At 31.6% G+C, this 26,428-nt stretch overlaps 1 protein-coding gene across 1 annotated transcript in view; it reads left to right on the top strand.

The window, feature by feature from the left end:
- The window catches only part of LOC121125482 (N-lysine methyltransferase SMYD2), a 30,466-nt gene extending 5,137 nt beyond the window's left edge, over positions 1 to 25,329 (top strand). Inside the window, exon 3 of the mRNA XM_040720675.2 lies at positions 24,276 to 25,329. Coding sequence (XP_040576609.1) covers positions 24,276 to 25,115 — 840 coding nt within the window. The 3' untranslated portion in view covers positions 25,116 to 25,329. The remainder of the gene's footprint in view (positions 1 to 24,275) is intronic.
- The last annotated feature ends 1,099 nt before the right edge of the window (positions 25,330 to 26,428 follow it).

Genomic DNA, 26,428 nt, shown 5'->3' with positions numbered 1-26,428 from the left:
GCCGCGTGGAAATATTTAAACTTTACATGGCTGATTAGGTTCAGTATCTATTTGGAAGTCTAGGCAAACTTATTTGTCGAAGTAACAAATAACAGATTTGAAAATTTTGGAGTGCATCAGTCAAATTGTTTGGGGGTGATACACTAACAAACAGACAGATAAATACTCAATGTTCATACATATTTATAAGCTACGTTCCTTGGCAATGATATTCCACAAAACTTGTTAATTTGATTAAAAGCTGTACTGTCTAATGTTAAAACCAATTCAGAGTTTTATATGTAAAATTTCATTACCTCTAAATATTCAAATAAATGGTTCAAACATTGTCAATTATAATTCTTTTTTTATCAAAAGGAACACATTGAAACCTCCGTATGTTTGTGTAAGTAAAAATGTATCATGGCGAAAAATCATGCATAAAATAATCCAAAGCTCAAACATGACTAAGGTTAGCACCTTGAAATGTATTAACAGAAAAACACAAAATTCAGAATGTCCACTTTTAGCTTCAATTACAGCTTATAAACGATGCTAAAAGGCCTTGCATTCTCTGATGACATACTCATCAGACATGGCTATCAACACCCGCTGAATAGAAGCCTTCAGACCTACAGTATTTCTGTGGGGGACAATACAGGCCTTAACATCAATGGCTACCCAAATCTCACAGTTAAGTGGGATTATATCTGGTAAGAAAGGAGGCCACAATGCCCAAGACCAGAAATACCCTTTATCCAACTTAAAAGTTTTTTTACATCGTCAATCTGGTGGACTTTACCATTGCTATAATGCATTGCACTTTCGGCTGTTGTAGCTCTTGAGGCCAATGACTTTCACAGCATTTCTTACTTTCCCTATACTAACGTTGTGCTTTTTTGCGAGCTTGTGCATCGAGTTGTCAGAATTTGTCTCAATACTGTATCCCAAAGTACTCATGACCTCCTCAAATCGCTTAATGTTGTAGCCCCTCCTACCAAGCTTCTGGTCATAGTTACCATCAGCCTCAAACGCCTTCGTGATCCTTAAAACAATGGACCTTTTCACTTTCACTATCTTGAGCACTTCACAAACAGAAACTACTGCGTGGATCAAATCAAGCACTCTACATTTCTTCGACGATAATACGAAAACTGACTTAGTTTACAAAAAATTATATGACGTAAAAGGGAAGGTCTCAGGACTGGTCTTTCAAACAATGAATGTTTCATTGTCCTACGTTTATTTTTTTGAATGTATTTAAGTTTTAATGTCGGATTCATTTTAGCTTACGCACATTGTATAAAAACGAATAGTTGCAATAATAATAATTCCTTATAATTGACCCACTTTTATACCTTCCAGAGTTCCTTGTCTGAGCTGATTGTAGCTGATCTAATGAAACATCCTGAGTATTAGTCTTTCTCTCATCCAGAACATTTTTCAAATTGTCAGGGTTACCATGTTGATTCTCAGTTTCTTTTTCTATAACATGTCCATTGTACAGAGGATTTTCATCATTAGTTATATTTAATAAGAGACTGTCTGGAATATTTGACTTCATCGTCGACAATAGGTAATGTTCGCAATTTCAAAATCCCCCCTCCTCCTAGGAGGGATACATCTTTGTACATAGACCCTAATGACGGATATAACCCTTTACATTAGTGTGGGCCAAAAAACCAAAAAGTTAGATAATCGAATATGGCTAGTTATATTTCAATGCTATGCAAAAAAATAAGCATAGAAGCCATGGGAAAACATTTGTAGCTGCCAAAACGGGATTGAAATATCAATGTCTCATATTATTTTATTATACTTATTTTTTTTAATATAGTAATTCGAAAAATTCATTTATAATAGTGTGAATAAATTGGTTTCTTGCTTAAAAAAGTTTAAAGACTATAGACCATCAATTCTGGAACTTTTTTCATTCACTTCACTCCCTTCGAAATATGTTTTCAGCCACGTATTCCCTATCTATCGTAAACTTTTTTTTTGTAAGTAGTTGTTCACTCGTAAACAAGTGAGTGTTTTGTAGGGTAAGGTGTATGTATATATACATACGGCAGCACTGGGTTGTGATTGGAGGAACATTAAAAAGTATTCTCTTGACTCTTTTTGCATTAGTGAGTATATTTATCAATGTGCAATTTAAATCCCTTGTGATAACAATAGAATATAATTAATCTAAAGAAAGTATTACAGTCCACATATTATTAATTAATCAACGTTCTGCCCAAACGAGAAAGAAGTGAATCGTTAGAAGTCGAAGGTGCTTTAACGGTAGTAAATAATTTTTTGTAAATCTCACTTATCTCTTGCAGATTCTCTTATTACCCCCATTTCAGCTAATAAAGAATAAAAAAAGTATATAGGAAGAAGACAATTCAGACTTAATTTGTGGGTTCTTTGTTATGTAGTTTTGAAAGATATTTGATATAGAATTATTGTTTAATTAAGTATATATCTCTTCAAATAAAATCGTATGAAGATATATTTAAAGCTTCAGAAGAAAGTAAAAATATATAATGATGTAATAATTTTATACTATTTTAATGCTATTGCATATTCAACAAATCCTTTTAATATACTAATAAAACCACCTAGTTAACAAGAGACATTTGATCAATTAACATAGTAATAATTAACAATACGATACATTATATCTTCTGAATACGTACTAGAACAATGTAATTACGTACTTCAAAAATCAGTTACTATGGAAAAACAACTCGCGCATAATACAATTTTCCTCTTTTTGAAAGTTTTTTGACTTAGGCGAAACTCAACTGACAAGAAATGAATATGTGATCAATTGCATTGAATAACATAAGGTAGAATCTAAATCCTTAACTAAAATAGAACCTTATACGAAAGAAATAAGTAAAATTGTTACTATTAAAGTCCTAAATATCTACCAAACAGCTTCAATCCCTACCTTTTGTACAAAAAGAATAGCAAATCAGATAGTATCATATCATGAAAAAAATAGAAATTGAATGAGATCTTTCACCAAGAAGATACCAAGAAAAGATTGATTCATTTATGAATGATTCCCATAATTTATTTGATATTTCACACTGCAAAATAGATATTTTTCATTATGTGAATGTTCATTGATTAAGAAATTCCTCCAATGGAACAAAAGTTAGAAAAGAAAAATGTTTATGGGTGTTCTCAACAAGAAAATAACATTTACCCTGGAAGAAAGAGTAATTAGGAAAAATAGAGTAAAATAATTAATTTTCCAAACATTCCAAAAACTCCCTTCACTTGATCAACCAAACCCAGATGATGTATGCATTTTCTATCGTAAGTAATAGTCACAACAAAGATTTTTTACCGCCAAAAACGACACTTAAGAGCATAATGCCAAAATAAATTATAAAGTCCAATTAGTAATTTCAATGACAAAATATCTTGACTTCAATTACTTCATATACAGAAGCCTGTGAGTGGGCAGGTGTGTCGGATAGAGAGGCAGGATTCCTATCTACGTCGGTATGGGAAGAAATTGGACTTATCGATTAATCAAACGAAAAAAATATCATGGACAAGAATAAAGTTAGGAGAATTAGTATTAGAAGAAGAAACGAAAGTGCCGCAAATATTTCTTTGTCATTGATAGACATTTATTTTGATTCAAAGCAAGAATATTCATTTAATAGTTTAAAATTTGCTAATTAGCTCTACCGAAAAGAAGAAATAAAAGATATATCCTTGATTTCGGAATCAAATAACAAGCTTTTCGGTCATTTTGCATACTCAAGCTGTCGAAATAGTAGGTAAAACGTGACGGAAGCATCACCTAAATATTGTTGCAACGACGTTGATAAAGGATGGTTTTATAATTTCCAAAACTTTCATCAAGGGAACGTATATCTTTGCTTGAGTCTAAAAAATACAATGCTTTTCAGTAAATTATGTTTATCGATTTTAGATTTTTATTGTATATAATCGTTTATTTAAATAATGTTATATCTACATGTGTTATTGGAATTAAAGAAAATTCCAAATATTAGGGTTACTTACATTGATAAGTTATTGTTATTCTTCATATTGGGAAAAATGTACGAATAATAATTTAACTTTAATTTATTCTCATGAAAAGAGCTGTCGTCAGCTCTAGTTTTACATGGAGTGGAACCTTAAATAAAGATAAATTGTGCGTCTTCTATATGTCGTGTAAATTGCGAGGCATTGAGTAAATGTTCCTTAAAATCGAGACTTGCTCTAGAAATTGCTGTTAAAAAAGTACTAAAATTCGGTTCGTCAAAACAAAACAGGTATTACTACCTATGTATATAAAGTCAGGAAAATATTCTTTTATGGATTTATTTGGACTTAACACCTTTTTCGTTCTTAATTATATTTCTGTCTCAAAAATAAGATATTTTATATGAAGCAACTTATCAATATCGTTAGAAATAACCCATAAAAAAATAACTAATCTGTTTTAATTGAATATTTTTTATAAATAAAAATAAACATTTTAGCAAAATTAAAGCATAGCACATTTCAATCGAGTGTCGGCAGTTAAAAAAAATTATTTTTCAGAGCTGAAATTTTGCATACGGTTTTTTAACTATACGTATCAACTTTCTATCATTAGCCATTTATCAATTTCTAAAAAAGTATTTTTACCCCCCTAAAATGGTCCACCCTATTCTACATAGCCCCTAAGGATCGATATGACCCCAGATTTAAGAAATAGAGAGGGGATAGGGACACAATGTAGTTCTCCCAGACAATAAAATTGGTTCATTCTTCTACGAAACACCTTTAAAATAACCATAATGATCTATTCTCATTAGTATATTTAAATATATTTAATACAAGCCTTAATCATTAATACTAATAAGAATCTTCTCTTTTGAAGAATTAGGGATAGGAATGTCAGTTTAATTAATTAAAAATATTGCGAATTACTAGGTATGTACATAGGTAACTTGATGCATGAATATCCATCATCAAAATATTTTACCAATGCAAAAATTTACAATTTTTGTCTCAATATATCAAGGTTAGGGTGATCCCAGTACTTATACTAAAAAAAGATTAAGGCCTTTTCTTGAAAATTGAATAATTTGTTGGGCAAAGTATATCACACTCATGAATGCATATGCTTATTCTAATACTTGTAATATAGGGTGGTGATTTTAAATCCAGAAAATTTAAGAATAAAGTATATTACAATTTATTTCCCAAAATTAATTATGCAATTGAAAAATATTTTCCTCATACATAGTAAAGCAAACCCCTCAAACCAACCGCTTCCAGCTTCAACCACAGCCTCCTATCTGACAAAAGCCTCAACGAGAAACTCCTTGTCCGTTGTGGCCACTGCCTAGAGAATGGAAGACCTTAAGGAGTACACAATGTTATGTGCACGTTGATTGGACTCTCTTTCCAAAATATAGTAGTCCAAGGGGTTCAGATCTGGTGATCCAGGAGGCCAGATTTAGATATATATACATATGTACCTTTAGATAAGATCAACCCTGTATTTTGAGTTCTAAACTTGTTTGAGATGTAAAATCCCCAACCTGCATACCTCAATTAATAAGGGTCCAAAAGCGTTATTGTACCTATCAAAACATATTTAAAAAATATTATAATCGACATTTTTATTATTGATATTAAAGTTATTAATGTTCATTGTTTGTGCCAAAAGTTAACAATATTTCTTTTAGTTTCAACTACTTTGGTAAAATGTTTGCCCTTATAAAATCTTCAGAATAACTATCTCATTGGATAGTGTATGATAACATGTTAACACGGACAGTTTGAAAAATGTTTTCTAGGAGAGCTGTTATGACTTTTCATTAGATTAATTACATGTTGCTATAAGAAAAAGAATATAAAAATAAATTCTACAAAAATCTAACAAGGAATTTGGGTGAAATTGTTCTCTTGTCAATCTTCAATCGACACTGATTTCAAAAAGGACTTACAATTATAACCCTCTCTTCAGTATTACTCTTTGTATTTCACGAGAACATGCACAACTGGTAAATAGATGCTTAAATATTCTCTGACTAAGAATGACAGAATAAAAATAGCTTTAGAAAATAAAAATAAAACATTTTTCAGATTACCAATTACAAGAAATACCGCACGCAAGATTTTTTTTGCAATGTTTACTCTTCGAGTGTTTTAAACATATCACAAATATTTATCAACTCTTACGTTTTGACTGGTATTTTTAGAATAATAAATCGCTAGATATATATTAAAAAAAAATAGAATTTATTTTTATTGATGTCTTCTTTTATCTAAGTATATCATAGGAAAGGATGTCCTTTTTGTAAAGAAAAATGATTGCAAGGAGAGGGCGAAGCAAAAATTATAGAGTTATTGAAATATGACCAGAGTGCAAAAAATGTTATTATAAACGAGGTTTTTTGCAGTTGTTACCTGAATCAGGGAGAGTGCTTCCAGACGGTATATTTTTTTTTTTTTGTGCGGAAATTCTCATCATTAAACTTTTATTCCCACTAAACCATCAGAAAGTCAATGGATTCCTAAAGTAAATTAGTGGTGTCAAATATTAATTAAGAAACTTATGCAATAGTCTATTTTCATGCCTTAGATGAGGCTACAGGTAGATTTGGACATTACTTATTGCCCATGGACCCAGTGCATGAGGATTTGAACTCGGAATCAGAAAAACTCGTAATATGAGCACTCAAAACCAAAAGACTCGGAGCATAAGCACTAGGACTAAACCCGAGCACTGAAAAGGACGACTCAAATACAGGTCTGAATATTGGATCTAATGTATCTTTACTCTGTTCTTTGATTATATTTATTATTCACTTTTTACAATGAGTAATTATTCATGGAATATGAAGAAGATCTATAATGTAGAGGCAAAATAATTAATGAGAGTTATGAATATAGGTAAATACGAGTATAATATTGAAAATATAGCTTAATATTTGGTTTCTTATATTGATTGTACCATGTAGGTTTTATTGATTATAACTTCGACGAAAATCTGTAGTGGCATCAATCATCAATATAAAAATTCAGTTGTGCGACCAATCAACACTTCAGGCATAGATTGTAGTTTCTTCTAAACAAAAATACTATTTTTCCCTTCAATTTTTTCCTTTATCTTTCACAACAATACTTACTTATTAAATGAATTAAAATTAAAAATTTTATAATTCAATAATATAAGGAAGTGTAATGGTAAAAAAATAAAGACAATTGTTATTTTTATTTGTTCTGGTTTCATGCATAATAGTGTATTTAAAAAGATGTTAAAATTATTCATAAGAAAAGTAAAGAGTATTGGAATTTCAGGTAAAATAAGTCGGCGAATAAAAACTACCTATGATGGATTATACTTTATAGAAATTGAACGATTTTTTGCTTTATCTTATATAAAGGAAGACAACTAGTTTTAAAATTGAACTAAGTTTTTTTTAGTTGCAGATAATTTTTATTTAATTTTTAATCAATCAGGACAAATAAAAATCTAAAATAACTAAAAAAATGGGTGGCCTATTTAATTTGGATGATACAAACGAGAAATATATCCGAGCCTACATATGGAAGATGGGAGTATAAAACTACACCGTCACTTCCTTGAAGTTCGCTTTCACAAGATAAACCGTCCTCACTACCAAAATCAATGATTTATTCCCCCGTATGAGAGGCCACAAGAAGCTATCCTTGAATACTTATCCAGTAAATTTATTTATTTTTTTACTTCACATGCTAATATCCCTTTAGAAAATCTTAAGATGTTATTTTAGATCAATAACTGTATTGTCTACCAGAAATATATTATAGTTTTTTAGCTTATTGACCGAAAAATTATTAAATTTTAATTTTTTAATTATGCGGGTATGATTTTTTTTTCATAATAGATTTAATAGGACATCTTCCTCACTTTTTTTTCATCATTTGACCTCAAAAAATTATCACCACCCTAATATAATTATTTATATAAATACGTTTATTTTATGTATATATGATTTTTTCAAGGGGGAGGGGGGAGAGCTTGAGGCCCCAATCCCAAAGGGGTTAGCGACACCACTGGCGATCATCATAATATTAGATACTTGTGGTAAAGTAAATGTACATACAAGATTAAGAAAATGAGATTAGAAGGTATGTTTTATGGTTAGGATCATCTCATATATCTTTAGTAACTAAGGAAATGACCAAACTTCAGAGAGTATGTACAGGTGGTATAGTCTGAGTTGATACAAAGCATTTCGGACTCAAATAGACTGTCTCCATATTTTGGAGGTAGCCTCAAACAAAATTGAAATTAAAGCACCTCCCTTGCAATATGAATGGCACCAATACTATCTAAGGAAGAGATAATATGAAGCGCAACAAAGCCTGATTCAATGAAATAGCATCAATGGCTGAAGGATGAATAAATGCAATTTAGCATTTTTTTCGTGTGGTAAACTTTAGCCTGAATAAATACATCAAATCCATTACTTTTAAGACAATAAGGATGATTTAGACAAATTTTTTTGTAGAAAATCTGGGTATATCGATCTGTGTACATTCATATCAGACACTTGCTATACAATTTGGATATCCTTGATGTTCAGGGATCTCATCTTTTAAAAAGAAGTTCTCTTGCCTCACTAGGTGGATCTCATCTCCTTTAATGGAAGTATCATTCATGTCCTTTAACATCCAAATATGTTATTTTATCTTCCATTACCTCAAATAAACAATGGAAGATGAAGTATATATCCTATAAGGCATCATTGTATTCTTCAAAAACACCTGAGTAGTTTGATAAAGAGAGTTTATACTGGAATGAAATACCTAGTGAGAAATAAAGAGAGTTCACAACCTTCATCCACAGCTTCTTCATTGAAACTCTTGAACCTTATTTGCCTCATTTCAGTGCTTTATAAGAAGTGCTATAATAATCCGATTATGTGTGTCAAAAACTACGTTGCTAAAAATCCAGTAAAGAATCCTCCCAGCTCTGCAAATCTGAATCTTTTGGATTTTTTCATCTAGGCTAAGGCCGAGGGAGCTACCTACAAAAATCTCACGGGTCTGTGAGATCACTGGAGTCCGCCATAAAGGCTGCTTGTGCTTACTTGTCAGATTGTTACATCTGTTAGGTTTGTGTGGCCTTCAGGAAGATGTTCTTATTGAGGTTGAGGGAGGTCATATTGAATAAAAAGTGTCGATTTCACTTATAATTACTGGGAATTAACTTAATTATTGTACCAATGTCTTCATAAAGTAGTTTTTAATAAAGTTTGAAAAATAATCTTCTGTATAAACTTAAATATGACAGATGGGGATAGTTTCCATTTGCAGTCATCCGATGCTCAAGTTTGTTGTCGGAAGCTTACATAGACATTGTGAAAGTAGGGGGTAACAATTTAAGATACTTTTTCAAAATAACCTATAATTTTTAATCTAGTATAGTCCTATAGCTAGAACTTTCACAGTTGAACATTATTTATAAGTCCATAGCACATAATTTTAACACACACAAATATTTTAAGTTAGAGGCCAATTTTGGTAATTGGGTCATATTACCTTATGCTATGGGTAATACGCCCACCAATGTTGCATCAGTATATATGACAATTAATTGGTTTATTCTTTTTATTTATCTACTAATTAGCTAATAATACATAAACCGCGTTGCATGATTGATACAATGACGGATATCCTGTACAAGTTTGTTTGCCAGGACGTCATACTTTCTGTTTCTATCTCGATATTGGAGACGGCAATTATAATAAGTTTGTTCCATTTTTTTTGCTTCGTTGTTTCTTTTTCTATAAAATTGAAATAGATGAAGTACAACAGTAACATTTCTAATTAACTTCTTTAAAATATATATATATATATATCGCTCAAACTGCTTCTGTTTTAACCATTCAAAAAAGATATGTTACAGGGAAAAGGCTTTGATAAGAGAATATAAAGAATATTTATTTATTATTGAATCATCTTAAAGGGGATGACAAAATAAATGGATTCACGACTTCATACGCCCGAGCCTTAAAAGTTAAAAAAATAAAATACAGAGAATATTATCACTGCTTCTGAAGATACAGAAATTTTCAAAAAACCAAGATTATCTGATCCGCAGGACACTGTTGTTCCCCTTTTGACACAAACAAAACCGAAACAAACGAATTTGCAGAGTTATGATTGAAGTACTCAAAAAAATCTTTAAGAGGAATTAAAATCCAATAATGATGGAGAGACTAATACAGAGAGAAGTGCTCCTAAAACCATTAAAATGTCTCATCCTATTAGTTAACCAAACGAGGTTTGTAATACTGTAGAGGATTTTTTTAAGATCTCCAACTAAAGAGGCTAATGAAAAAACAGATTCTGAGTAAACAATAACTGATCCCCTTAATGACTTGTAAACTTTCCCAAACTCAGAATCCAGCCACAATACGCTCACCGACACTGATTTCTTAGAAGGTCCGGAGATGGCTCAAAATAAATAAATAAAAAAGACCATAAATGAAGTGTTGATGGCATTGTCTTGGCCAAGACGGTCCAATACATCCACAAGGAGTAACTCTTTACCTACGAGGAAAAATAAACCTCCGAAAAACTAAACTGAATAACAAAAACCACAACAATCCACCCTTAGTCCAATATGAGACTGTCATGTCTAGCTTATAATGTAAACTCAGAAAAGGGCGTCTTCAATATCCAATTATTTGAAAGCTACAAGCTTTCCTGACATTATGTACTGACTGGATACGAGGCTCAGGGAATAAAAAAAATTATCATTCCCCCCTCAGTCTCCCTCCCTTCATCTCCAGGAGTTTAACTTTTTTGATTTTTCTTTCACTAGTGCTTATCGTGTCAGATAGGAATGGTAATTACATAAAGGTTGACATTGACCTTTCAGGGGAAGCCCTCAGAGTTTTTGCAATTTACAGCCAGTTGACTTCTTTTCAAATATATATATTTTCTGGAATAAAAGAGAAAAATATCTTAATTTTAGGAGATCTAAATGTTACTCGACAAATTGGAAGGGAAACGTTTAATTATATCGGTTCACGAAATTTTAAAATAAACACGACCTAGAGGGAGTTATTTCCAAGTATTGCCTTGAAGACTGACGTCTTTTTAATAAAAGAAATGGCCCATATTTGACGTATTACAAGAAAATAAATCAGGCGAACTAATGGGAGGCAGACTAGATTACATTCTTGTCTCATCAAACTTAGCAAAGTTCCTCACAGAATTCAGAGCTCTTCTACTTTATATCACCGATCACTCCCCAACTATTAAATTAATTAAAAAATTATTTCATCTCTAAGCTAAAACTTAAAACGTATTGGAAATTAAATGTATCACTCCTCAATAATAGTTCAACGCGTAATGAAATAGAAAAAGTTATGCACGAATGCAGGTACTTACTTGACAATAATATACTTTTCCTGTGCTCAGTCCTCCAACGTGTAGAATAAAGTTGAATGAATATTTTCGTTGGCAAGGGTATAATCGCTGTATTCGAACAACGAAAAGGAAATAAACTGTATTTAAGAGCAAAAAAAGATGAGGGATAGTAAACTCGATATTCAAGAGGATCTTGATAACATTAATCGAAATAAAAACAAAGGCAAAGCAATAATATCTAAATCACAGCTGATTCAGAAAAAAAATCAAGGGTCTAGTGCCCTTCTCTGCGGAAGAAGAAAATGTTCAAAGTTCGAGGATAATTGTTGCTTTAAAGGGGGGAGTCAACTCAAGACTCCACACAAATTATACAATAAATCTTTATAAAGATAAAGTCGTTATACTCAAATCTTTAAAAATGTGGGGGCTTTAAAAACAAGGTATAAAAACAAGGTAACTACTCCTTTTGATTCAGATGGAAAACGTGCCGAAAAGAGTTCTCACTGGAGAATTTATATCATGTTGGTAAGTATCAGCAGGAAAAATTGTTTATAACGTGCTCGATTCCCCCATTTCATGTGAAGAAATATTAAAAATAATTGTAATAAAAAATTTAAATCCCCAAGGTTATTGGGTTTGCCGTTTGAATTTTATAAGATACATATCTAAAAAAACCATGCCCCATCTTAGAAACATCTTTCCAAGAGATTTGGATTTTAGGTTCCATTTCAAAGTTTATGAGTGAAGGTGTTTTAACTCTGATACTAAAGAAAGACAAAGACACACTGAATTTAGCAAATTATAAACCGATAACGCTTCTTGATACCTCACACAAAAATTATCAACAATAGAATAATCCAAGCACTTCCATCAATTAAACCGGAATCACAAAAGGGCTTTATGAAAGGAAGACGAGTAGATGACATTACATGATCGACCCAAGACGCTATTGATACAGATAAGGTGAATGGGAAGGACTATTCAGGGATGCTAGTGTACTTTTTACGAAAGCCTTCGACTCCATTTACAATAAATATATACTGTGGCAGCTAAAAAGATTAGGAGTCTCCCTGAATATGATTCATATGGTATCAGCTATATTAATATACACTTCTTCTAAACTAAGACTCCTTATGCGAGGAAGATAGCTCGGGGATGCAAGGAAGGATATCCTTTCTCTCCAATCCTTTTCATTATAGCATTCGACTACTTACATGAAACCATACTTTCTATCTCTAAGAATGAAATGACAACTATGCCTATATTTTATGCGGATGAGTTAACTGTGGTCTGTACAGGATCTTTGAAGGGGATCATTTCGTATATGGGAGCGGTGTTTTGTTACCCTGGAATCATTTTCAGAGCCTTCGGGTATAGTGGTCAACACCAGCAAAACGAAAGTTTTATCATCACTGGAAGAACCTTTGAAGAGATGTTTTGAAGTTCTCCAGTAGATCAACTCTTCGGAGTCTCAATAACTAAAGAGGAAGGAGCGATCGGAATCAGCACTAACGCAGAGAGAGTTCTACGTCATGGTACGATAGGCACCTTATTAATATATTAGATAGGGTAAAAATATGGAATGCGGTCGAAATAACCCGAGTAGTCAACTTACTTAGGTATACTCCTTATTCAGAGAAAATTAAAGACAAAATGCAGATCATCCAGGAAAACATTTATAGGGGGGCCCAGGCGAGCTTATCTTTCAAAGAGCCGCCAGTATGCTCCAATTTCATCGTGGGGTATAGGTCTAAAAAATAGAAGCCTTTTGGAAATCTTTAAACTTTACATGGCTGATTGGAGTCAGAAGCTTTTCGGATTTCTGGGCAATTGTTTGAAAGACAATTTTAACATGAATACGGGGTCTCCATTCAACAAAATAATTTTCATGAGTCCTGCTGAACTGTCCAAGTCTTCAAGTATGGTTAGTGCTTACTGGAAGAAACTGAACAATTGATGGAAATCAATTGTGGGCTCCGTTCTTCCTATGCTGGGAATAGACGAACCATTGAACTTCAACCAGAGGTTGAACACTGGAGATGAATTCTTCAAGGCATCAGGGCATTTATAAATTATATAATTGTGGAGCTAGTCCACAGATGTCACACCAACGACCTTCTTTCTAGGTAAAAGAATAAAAGAATTGATGAAGCCTAATTTTACTTAGTTTTATAGCCCCCAATCCCATGTCACATGGCGTTAGAAACCATAGGTATTTCAAGTGTCTGCAAGAAAGCAATCGAAAGCTAAATTGTTGATTCTCCGGCTGATTTGGTGCATAATTGATTCCTTCGATTAGGTTGTAAGCCGTCGGAAGATGTTCTGAAAAACTCAATAAAACCCATGAACTCAACAAAAAAGGGTTTCAGCTACAGGATGGCTCTTGTTACGAATAAATCAAGAGTGAAGATATATTTCTGTAACTCTAATCTAAAGACTTAAAGATATCTGTTCTGGGATTCCCCAAGAGGGGTTGCTAACATTGTGCACAGGATCACTGAGTTTTTGAAGAAAAACTACAATTCATAAATAAAGATTGGGGATTGGCTGGTAATGTCACCACCTAAACATAGATTTCACTTAAAAATAGAATAATTAATAAGAAAGGTGTTATTTGTTCTCCACTCCCCAAGAAGTAAGAAGTCTTGTATACCTACTACTTTGGACAGACTCCTCTTAAGATCCCACAAAGTACTGGAGAGGTTTAATAAGAATTGAATTGTCTTATAGTTTCGTTTTTTTGTTTAATTGTTTAGCAGGTTTTCCTTAAAATGTTATTATCTTTTTTATTTACCCATGCTCATTTTTTTAAACAATGAATAACAAGTGATTGTCACCATGGTTATAATTATTATTATTATTTTGTTATGAAGTTGCTATGTGTTGAAATTAATGTCCAAAAAAGAATTTAAAAAAAACATAACATCTAACCAATTAAAGGAACATTTAAATAAAATCCAATTCATGTAATTCATAATCCTTTCAAGAGAAAATGTTTTGATCCAAAGCATTCAAAGTAATTTGGGAATAATAATTCAGAAATACTTTTTGTTATTGGATGAACATTAATTTTTAATAACTTACTACATGACCTCTGTCACTCCAAGCAATCTATCTTTCTTCTCAAAAGATCACAATTTTGAAGCCATTTGATGAAGGTATCCCCGTCGTAAGCAATGTTCTTCACCAATTCTGTGACCTTCATCCCTTGAAAAACAAATTCCAAATGACCAAGAGAATGGGAAATTTCTCATTCAAAAAGTGTCCCACAAATAATATTTTACAAGAAGGTTTAACTGGATCAACATAATCAATTACATTCGCTTGATGATGCAAAAGATCAAAAAATTCTACTTCTACATACATAAATCGCAAAAATAAAATACAAATTCCAAAAATGGTCTAATCCTACTTAAAAACTGAAGCAAGCAACTGCAGTCGATAAAATTATAACACAATTCAGTGATACTTAAATATACTATATATCAGGGGTAGGCAAGCTTTGATACATGGAGTGTTAACTTCAACATTTCTAATCAATGTCAACAATAATGGTAAAAAACATATACAAACTACATGACTATGGACTAATTTGCACGTGGCAGTGAATATGCCGTTGCGTGCCAGCAGTGGCACGCGTACCATAGGTTGCCCACCCCTGCTATATATTAAGACTTCATATAGGTAACAAAGAAATAAATGGGAACATATTTATTGATTAATATTGATGTAAATCGAGTGCATTTCTTAGCTAGTCCGCCTTTTTGGATTATAATCAAAAGAATGAATTTTCTTGTCCTTAGCTGTTGTCATTATTATTTACCTCCTGAGCTGTGAACTTCCTTTCCTACTGCATTCAAAACCTGGTTACACAATTGTGTGTGTTCATACAAGATTCAATTACAAAGGTGAAAATCCAGTGTGGAAACGGCATGTTAAAAAAAAAAAGGAACCGGAATTCAACATGGTAACCCTAACAATTTGGCGAATGTTTTGAAAGAATAATGCTCATGACGATTATTTAAATCAACTAGAATCAGCTGTGACAAGAGAAGAAGGAAAAAAGGATATATATAATGACATTTGCTAGAATGTCTCCGATGTTGATCCTCAATTCTACTCTGAGCCCAAGAAGCACTTTCAACTATACTCTGCAACAAATCCTCAGGATTAAATATAATTGAATCCATTTATGAAAGGATGTTCACTACTCAGGAATTAAATAATAATGACAACTGCTAAAGAAAATAAAATCCCTTCTTTTTATTAACAATTACAAATTAACGAACCAACTAAAAAACACAACGGATTTACATATATGTTCAATTATATTCAAAACATGATTGAGCAATCGCGGCGTGTGCTCATAAAAGACAATGATGAACTTGAGGATTGGTTGCGGAGTTGTAATTGTGAGTCCTTGTTGGACTCAGAGTGGAATTAAGGATCGACATCGGAGTAATACTGGTCATTGTCCTTGTTTATTTATTTCTCTACTTCCTCATTTGCAGTAGCTGATTTTAGCTTATTCCTTCCAAAACATTTTTCAAATCCTCAGGGTTACCATGTTAATTTTCAGTTTCTATTTTTTTTAAGGATGATCCTAATGCACAGGATTTTTATCTCTATTGATTGATGTGGAGGAGTAATGCTCATAGATAAAAATAAAATTATGTACCTGTAGGTTTGAAATAATAAAAAAAATGAAAAAGAAAAAATGGAATTGTCACCCTGATAACTTGAAGAATATTTGGTAGAAAACTTTTAAAGCTCTCATGACGTTTAAAATGTATTAAATTAATTAAGAGTAGTTATGAGATGAAGGAAAAAAAACAACCACACAAATTCCACTCCGTATCTAGGAATGTTATAGGTTGGAATTACTCCGATGTTGATACTCAATTCCACTCAAAATCGAAGAAAGAATTATATTGAACCTCCAAAAAAATCCTCATCAGTTAATCTTTGTCTTTCTCGCACTAGTTATTCATTTTCAAGAATTAAAAAAAAAAAAAATGATTGCAGCTTTCTCGAATAAAAAACATATATTCAAGTAGCAACTACAAAATGTAAGGCATAATATTTCTTAAATATATTGTAATGATTGACAAAACTCAATAACAGGGGAAGATCAGCTACAAGATTTAGATCTCTCGCATAAGGTACCAACAGTATCCAGGGTTTCAATTCCTACTCACTATTAAATATATATGATGACTTCATTTCTAATCCTTAAATACCATAGATCATTTATATCTCTCATACATCCCTAGTCATCTCCAGTCCCGAATGACCAGTCCACCCTTCCACTCCATTAAACAAGTTCTTCTTAGTAGTTCAGACAAATAGACCCCATGACGTCACAAAATATCCCTCTTCAAAATGGGGAGGAAATATCCAAGAAGGAATTTACTAGGAATATAATTCCTGTTCATGATAAAATAGTACATAAAATATTATAAATTATACCAGATCTGACGTGAATAATAATAATTTTTATAAATTGAAAGGAAGAAAACACATTTTCTGCTTTCTTATAAAAGTACATTTAAGCTCTGTCTTGATCTCCTTGAATATCTTATATCTTATTTATTTTGATACGTTTGAGTATGTGTTTATGGTTGCTTCTAAGAACTACAAGGATTTTTAATTTATTACATAGTGCTTGACACACATTCATTCTGGTACAAATTTTTCATTCATGAATATTAAATGTGTGCATAAAATATGTTGTATAACACTTTGCAAATATAAATTTAATAACTTTTAAAAAATGAACCAAAATAGACATATACAGAGTAGGGATTTTAAATCCGGATAATGTAAAAACAATTTATTTGCCAAAATTAATTCAGCAATTCACAAATCTTTTGCACTTACATAATGGAGTTTATAATGAAGTCCATCACTGAAAACATCCACCTCCAGCTTCAACCACCGCCTCCAACCTGGCACAGACCTTGATGAAGAACTCCTTGTCCATGTTGGCTACTACCTCGAGAATGGAGGCCTGAAATGAGCTAATAGTGTTACATGCACGTTTATTGGCCCTTTCTCAAAGACGCTCAACAAATAAAGTGGTCATAGGGGCACCAATACGGCGAACTAGGATGCCCCATTTCTTTTTCTTTTTCCTTTCCTTCATTAATTATGAGGTGCAGTTTTTGTTCTCAGATCGATCATGGGTCTTCCTCGTAGGGTTTCTTAACCCTCAAACTCCTTGAAAGCCATACTAATATCGTAAACAGTTGATTAAGGCTGCTTCATAAACCCAATGATCTTATTGTACGTACGCCCGGCACAGACGTACATAATGACCGTATGGAGTTCGTTTTCAGAGGACATTAGAAGGATTTTGTATTTATTCTTAAATAGATAGGTGCTGAATCTATTTAGCATATCTTCATAAGAATAGGTCTTAGGGGTGCCAAGTTATTAAGGTCTAAACTTGTGACGGATTTCAAATTACCATAGCTCAGTGACAACGCGCTCAGAAGATATTATTCTCTTAAACTCAATGTGCGTTCCTACAGACAAAAAATGTATAATACTTTATGTAAAATATGAGGATTTCACAAAAAGATTCCAAGGTTAGATGGAGTAATTGTATTACTATAATGGTTACTTATACTTAATCAGTGCAACTCCATCTAACCAATTAAGGGAACATTAAAAAAAACAACTTATTACAGATAATGTTTAACACAATTTATTTGCCTAAATTAATTCTGCAATTCACAAATGCTCTGCTCTTACATGACGGGATTTATAGTGAAGTCCATCACTCAAACTAACCATCTCTAACTTCAACCACATCCTCCAACCTGGATTTGAATCATTATCTCGAGCATGGATCCCAGCAAGGAATCAACAGTTGGAGATTCAACAATAAAATAAACGATAATCATTTTGCCGTGGATTTTTATACCGCCTCTATGGGGTCGATTTATGACTTCTTTTTTTTTTAGATAATATTAAAATATATATTTGATAGTGTCTAAAATAAAAAAAATAATGTTATAAAATATTTTTGGTACATCCATTTCTCATCTGATTCAAGTGTCACTGAACTAAATTTATATACTATATACTGTTATAAGTTCCTTATAATGTAGTGACAAACCAACAAGTCTCAAACAATTATAAGAAATTGAAAGACGTCTTCAGGGATGTCAAAAAAAGAAGAGAGATGATAAGAAATTTTGTTATTTTTTATAGACTTTAAAATGTCCTTTACAAATGTAATTCTTTTTGTTACAATTGTAATTGATTTTATTTTCAATACACAAAAAGTGGGCTAAGTAAGATTTGTTGATTAATTTATTGGTTACGTATGAACAGAGTTTAAGTTCTGAAAATTTTAATGATGTATCAATTAAAGAGCAGCAATTCATTTTTGAGGGAAATCAGTGTTATTCCTAACACATACACCAATGTCATTAGGGATATATAAAATATGACATTTTCGGCTTATAAGATTAAAAAAAACTGAGTATCAGAATTGTAATCCTTACAATTTGAAGAACGTTATAAAAAAAAGAGTAATTTAGCTGTCATGACTTTTCATTGGATTAGCTATAAGCACATGGGAGATAAAGATAATTAATACAATCATCAGAATAGTAGAAGCTCTTGTTCTAGAACACTATAGGTTACTTTTGAGCCTTCAGTTTGGCTAGTATCAACTTCACCTCTGTTCAAATACATCTTTTACATCAAAAAATGTATATATTATTACGGGATAAAAAATGAAAACCAATCTATTCTGGAAGGGCTTGAGAGTCTGGCTTGGAGAGGAATAAAAATAAATGCACGGCTTCTCGAATAATGGAAGGACGTTTCAATGTTTATAAATAAAGTACTTACCAAACCGTTAGTCCCCTCGTTATCTATGCACTTTCACTAACTATGGTCGTGTGTTCTAAACTATATTTTTTTATTTTATACCTAGCTAAATTTATGGGTATTCTAATATTTTGTTATAAATTTTTTTATTAGGAAGTTGAATAATAGAAAAAAAACAATAAAAAAACACACAAATCCCACTCCTTATTAAGGACAAAGTCTGGAATGTAGCTTCTCAACAGCTCTTCAGTTTTATTCTCCGTCATTTATGATCACACGCACTGGTAATGCTTAGATATTCTCTATTGAAGAATTAAATATTTTAGTTTTGTGATATAAAAAACACTCATCAGATTGCAAATAAAAAAAGTCTCCGTCCCTTTCTAGGTCATAATGTATACTACTCTATTTGTCATTAAGGTCAAATGGATTAGCATAAATTATATTATTCAATTTTGCATTAACTTCCACAGTCACTCAAATAGATAATGCAATGTTGTCCCCAGTCATAGTTGAGAATTTTAATGTTCTATTTATTTGTACTTGAAACAAAAAATAATAATTAATGGATTCAGTACATTCTTTGTAATTTTATTAGTTATTATTTCTATTAAAATTATATCAAGGTCATTAATACGAGTTTATGTAGGTCATATGATATGACATCCACGTTTTAATAGGCAAATATATCTAAGCTTATTACATTTTTATAGCAGTCGGGGAGATTTGGAACTGTTGGAGCAATCCCTTTTGTCTAACATCTAAAAGATATCCATGCATAAGACATGTATCATTGTCTATTTTAATAAATCAATGTTTGCCTGTATGCCGACACTTTATTTTTGAGTGTATGGATAATATCTTAGACCTGTAAGACAACTTCATCTAAAAAATGACAATGCCACCACATGTGTGTGCAGTAGACTGTTTGCTACTTTGTAAAGTTGACCAAATTCAAAATTATCATTGATCACAAAATGTGTTTAGGTGTTGGAAATAAGACCCTAATTTTTTTTTCGTTGCCATCAAAAACCGTTACCCTCCATCCAGTCAAAGTTCCAGTGTACCGAAACTACTTCGAAATTAAGTCAAGTTAAAAAAAAAGTCTTATTACAGGTATGGCATACGAAAGGAAGAAAACATTTTCTAATTTTTTCGATAAATTTAGTAATTTGTAATGATTCTTCTCATGAAGAGAAATATACTTCACTAAAAAAAAAAACACATGGAAATCTCTCATAATCCAGTCAAGTACTCGTGAGATATCGTTGGTCCGTCATAGCTCCAACTGCCTACACCAATGCTTTATAGAAATATCTTAAGCCTTCTAGTTCAGAAAATTTGCTCTTCTCAACAAAAATATTTTATCGAATAAAAAAATATTGTAATTAGCTACTCCACACTCACAAAGAAAAAAAGTATTTATATGTAGCAAATTTGATGAAAGCAACGATAAAATAAAATGTTCTTCTCAATTTCCTAAAAAAGAAATCCTGGAAGAATATATTACTGTTTTTAAAGAGCCGAAAACTACCGTTAGTCCCCTCGTTATCTATGCACTTTCACTAACTATGGTCGTGTGTTCTAAACTATATTTTTATATGTAGCAAATTTGATGAAAGCAACGATAAAATAAAATGTTCTTCTCAATTTCCTAAAAAAGAAATCCTGGAAGAATATATTACTGTTTTTAAAGAGCCGAAAACTATATACTTAAATCATTTCACGCCAATATCTGGAAAACCACTAGTCTTTGTTAATTAGTTACTTGTCATAATTTTCAAATCTGACAGTTTCAATTCCCTCAGAGCTATTCGAAGTGATGATAACCCTGTACAGACTAATAAATATCAAGGGGAAATAATTTTACAAATTGAACAAAAATTGAATACTATGAAAGGAAAACAAAAGCTATCACAGGAGGTGTGCTGGACATAAATGAATATTTTTATAAATGTTTGAACGGAGATCAACTGTATTCGTCAGATTGTACAAAAGGCCGCATTATGTATCTGACAATTTTCTTAAAAAACATCCTGAAAGAGTGCAAAGTAGATTGATTATCACTGCTGCTACTCTTTTAAGATTATACATTTAAAAAATCCGGACCTTGTTGGACTTGTTATAATGATGATTTTATATGTGTATGTTGTCCTACATTCCTTCATATAAAAGATTCACGGATCAAACAATTTTTTTTTTCTATGAATCAAACAAAACAACATCTCAACTCTGAAGAAAGAAATGAAAAAATTGATCTCATTGATCATTGATCTCCTTGCACATCCAGAAAATGTTCTTATACGTGCTCTGTTCGATTCAAACTTTAGGACAAGAAAAAAAATCAGTTGACATCATCTTAGAAGATCTTAAAAGTAGACAAAAAGGTCAAGCAAGGCAATTTTTGTAACAAAAATGTTTCTAAATTTACGTTCAAATAGTTACCTAAATTGAATTAATTTTTATATGTTATTTGATACATTCATTTTGTGTTAGTAATTCTATGTGGCTTGTTCCTTTATATGTTTATGCCCATTTGTAATTTGTTTTTGAAAAAAATTAATAATATAAGTTACTGAATAAATAGAAAATCCCTAATTATTTATTTATATTTGTATATTGTCAATAGTTACTTACATGAATTGTACCTTACAAGACCGACTACATAATAAAGTCAAAAAAATTATAAAATATTTTTTTCTTTTCCTAGGCCATATTTATAATAATATATATATATATATATTTAATTTGACTTCATTTGGAAGTACTTCTAGTACACTGAAACTGTGACCAGATGGAGGGTGACGGTTTTTGATGACACAGAAAAAAAACTAGCATGTCATTACCAACACCTAAAAGCATCTCGTGATCCATTATAATTTTGAATTTGGTCAACTTTATAAAATAGCAAACATTGTAGTGTGCAGATAAAGACTCAGTGCCTTAATATTGAAACAGAAGAAGGGAGTAATACTAATCTTCTTTATTAGAGGAACAAAGTTTGCCTGTTGTCGACACACGATAATATCGCTAGTTGTATAATATGATGCAGTTATTTGAAAAAAATATAATACTTTTTTTGTCAAATTTGTCTATGATATATTTGATACAAGCTGATTTTGAAGAGTAAAGTTAATTTTTTGTCGACACAATATTTTTCTAATAAGGTAGTCAGTTGTTGACTGTTTCTGCTATCAATTATATCATTTGAAATTATGGATGCTTTTGCAATCAGTTGATATAATTTTGTCAAAACTCACGTATTAAAATACATAAATTTAATTTATACAAAGTGTTGAAGTTTTTCATCCTTTGGCGTATTTTTCTATCCCATGTTATAATTTTACATTTCAATGCAAGTATGTTTGTTGGACAGGAAAGATACTTAAGATGTTTATGCTCAGTGATCTATTTTGTAAATATAAGTGTATCTTAATTTGCTTTAATACATTGAATGTTAAACGACCTTCTCAAGTAACTACTTCAATTTAGAAGATGGCTAGCACAAAAAATGAATCTTGCTAAAAAGTGTTAAAACGCTGAACAATTGTAACTCCTCAGGCTAACAGTCTCTTTTTGCTACTTGGTTTAAAGCTTTATACTCTCCAACACAACCACTATTTCCGTACGTAGGGACACGCTGTATGAGAATGTGTCGGAGACAGAGAACGGGTGGGAGGTAAGTGAGGTGCTGGGGGAATTGAATCTCCTTTGTACGTAGAAAAAAGTTAACGTATATAAACAATATACTTATATCCAAGATTAGTATGTATTTTAACTGACTAAGAACTTTAAATGTTAATTAGATTGTAATAAAAAAAATGCAGTTATTATTTTATATAAATGGACACAGCCTAATTTAATTATCAAAATTACATAAAGTAATGAATATTTCAAAGACATTTTTATCAAAAATAAAAATATAATGTTTTACTATAAGAAGAAAAAAGTATTCGGATGAAACCCCAAACCCCATTTCTTTTTTCTCAGTGTCTAATATTCATATATAAATATTTTTAGCATTTTAATTGATATTTACAAGTGCAAAATGAATAAACTATCCACGCCTTAGAACTGTCGATCAGTACAATAAAGAACATAACCCTAACTTCAATAGAATAGCTGAAAAAGATTTTTAGGAAAAATTGCAAACTGAATTCTTCACACATGAGTAACTTCCATGATTCGTGCTCCTAATTTCCTACAACAAGGCCCACCAATCCCCTTCTTTATAGGAATTTGTTCAGTGGAAAGGAAAAGAAAAAAAAAAAAAAAAAAATCAATCCTGATCGAAATGCTGGTAGAAACTTAATTTTGGAAGAAGAGGCTTGGTCCATGAATAATCCATGAATAATACACTCAAATTCTTTTACAGCATGGCCACAGAAGTGGCTACAGTACAAGCCGGTGACATCTTCGATATACACCAACATATCAAATGAAACGGAAAGGGATATTTTTCTGTAAAGAAGCGGTAGAACCTTCGTTCCATCTATTTTCTTTCTGTGATCGTTTGAGACCTCTATAGTTGATGGTCGAGAATATAATTACCAATAGACTTAACATAACTCTAAAGACGTCAGACTGGCTCATTGTACTTAAATTGAGAGGAAATAAGGATGATAAAGTCTGAAAGATTAAAAAGATAGATTTAAAGATCTTGAAACTGTTTATCATATAATTAAATCCGTTTGATTTTTTTAACCACTTCACTAAATCACCGTAATAAAAAGGATATTCACTAAAAGAGGGTCAACATTTGACTCAGATCCTAACCATGGGAACAGTTACAACATGTAATTATATTTTCACCAACATAAAAGTATCAAAAATGTGCCTGGTCTCCCCTACAGTTAATATTACTTGATAAATCATATTAGGGCTTTCATCTATATTAAATTTATGTGATTGCTTTAGATATGGAACGCATTTATATTCTTCATAAATAGCAATTTAGTAAAATATGATATTAACAAGACACTAATGTGTAGATACAATATATTAAACTTTACATTAATTAATATATATAATTCCTATTTTTTAAACGAATAATTTTTTTTATATTATAGGACAATATTGGATATGCATTATATCTGGGTCCGTCCATCATGAACCATTCGTGTGTACCAACTGCGTCCGTTTCCTTTGAGGATAAAAATATAGTAGTCCGCTCACTCATTGATATGCCAAAAAAAGATGTATCCAAAGTTTATATATCCTATATTAACTTAATGGAGAGTAAAGAACATCGACAAAGACATTTATTAAGGAACTATTACTTTTTTTGTGAGTGTTTTAGATGCAACAGTGCTACATGGGAGACTTCCATGTTTAGTCTAAAGTGTGTGCACTGCTACAAGAAAAACAAAGAACTCATAAAAGAAGGATTTGTCCCTATTGGATGTAAACCCAAGCCAGAAAACTACAAGTCTCTCCGCTGCGAAACTTGTGGAAATGAATCCATAGGCTCTGAAAGAACTATTACGGATTATTTAGAGGCATTGGAGATTGTGGAAGACTATTTGGCACAAGAAAACATTCCCATGGACGTTGCAAAATTTTGTCTCAAATTAATGGATATGAATGACTTTCATCCCTTGCATATTTGCTATGTAAAAACAACAGAATCCATATTTCAGAATTGGTGGGAAGATTGGAAAGAAGGGAAGGGAAAAGGGGGTTCTAGTACCAGTGAGGCTCAATTGGCTACAAATGTAGTTCATTTCGGAAGAAAACTGATTCAGTATTATAAAAAATATTCTCTTCACCCATGGAGTTATGAAGGAATCATTTTGGCAAAAACTGCTGCGGTGGAAAATCATTTAAAATTTGAAAAAGAATCTACAAAACATTTGAATAAAGCGAATGAAATTTTGAGTATTACTATGGGTGATGTTGTTTCTCTTTGAGGAAGAATTAGGAGAATTATACTCTGCGTAAAGAGGATTTTATATCGATGGAATATTATAATGTATTAGTGAAATTCATGAATAGATATGTGTTAAATAACTAAGGAAACTGCTAAAAAATAATTACCATATCTAAAAAAGAATTTGATTGAAAATTAAATTAAATTTTTCAATTTAAAAAAAAATTGAAAAAAAAGAAATCCAAATGACAAAATACTTATTTGAGTCCATATATTTCCCGATTGTTTTGTTCGGACCTATGAGAAGAGGAGTCCTTCTTGATTTGCATGAATATATTATCATGATTTATGATGAAAATCTAGTAGAATGGTCATTAAAAAAAATAACCAAAAAGCAACATGGTAACCCTGACAATTTGAAGAATTTTTTGGTGGAGAAAAAGAATAATGCTCATGACCTTTTATTTGATCAGCTGCAATCAGCTGTGACAAGAGAGGAAGGAAGAAAGGGTATAAACAAGATCATTTGTTGAATTACTCCAATATCGATCCCCAATTCTACTATGAGTCTAATACGGACTTACAATTATAACTCCTTAAGGTTGCACCTTGTCTTTTATTAGCACACAACAATGTTGAATCGGGGTTTGAATATAATTGAGTCCATTTAGAAAGGGATGTTCACTACTCAGAAATGAAATAGTAAGGAATATAAAATAAAATAAGATTACCAATTTCAATATACGAGCCAGCTGAAAACTACACCAGATTTTCATCACCAAATATAAGTTTTCAGGTTGATTCCTTCTTCTTCTATTTTGAGGTTCTTTCAACGCCTTGTCAGAACCAAACTTTGTGTTCATTTTTGTTTATTTTTGCCTAACCAATTCTTATAAACAGGAGGATTGGTGGGCCTTGTTTTAGGAAATTAGCAACACGGGCCAATGAAGTGACCCCTACATGAATAATTCACTCAACAATGTTTTCTTTGAATTTTGTCAGCTCGCCTGTTAATGTTAGGGTATGTTCTTTATATTATCAATCAACATTTTTAAGCCGAGGGTTAAAAGGACCTTAGAGAGATTTATTATTTATAAATTATTATGAAGCAAGACTTATTTGCGATAATATAAGACACAGTCCCACTCTTGGTTCATGTCTGCTATTCCTATTTATCATAGAGGTGGATAACTAATAAGGCACCATGAAAACATTTTTTTTGAAACCTCGATAATGATTAATTCCAAAATTTGTTAATGACTCATAAATTCATAAAGTTACATTCCCTAAAAATTTGGCAACGTCAACTATATGATTATTAAGCATTTCAATAGAAGGGGGACCATATATATA

The sequence above is a fragment of the Lepeophtheirus salmonis genome, chromosome 10, assembly GCF_016086655.4.
Source record: "Lepeophtheirus salmonis chromosome 10, UVic_Lsal_1.4, whole genome shotgun sequence".
Taxonomy (NCBI): Eukaryota; Metazoa; Arthropoda; class Copepoda; order Siphonostomatoida; family Caligidae; genus Lepeophtheirus; species Lepeophtheirus salmonis.
Note: the sequence above shows the minus strand (reverse complement) of the source record. Positions and strands in the feature narration are given on the sequence as shown.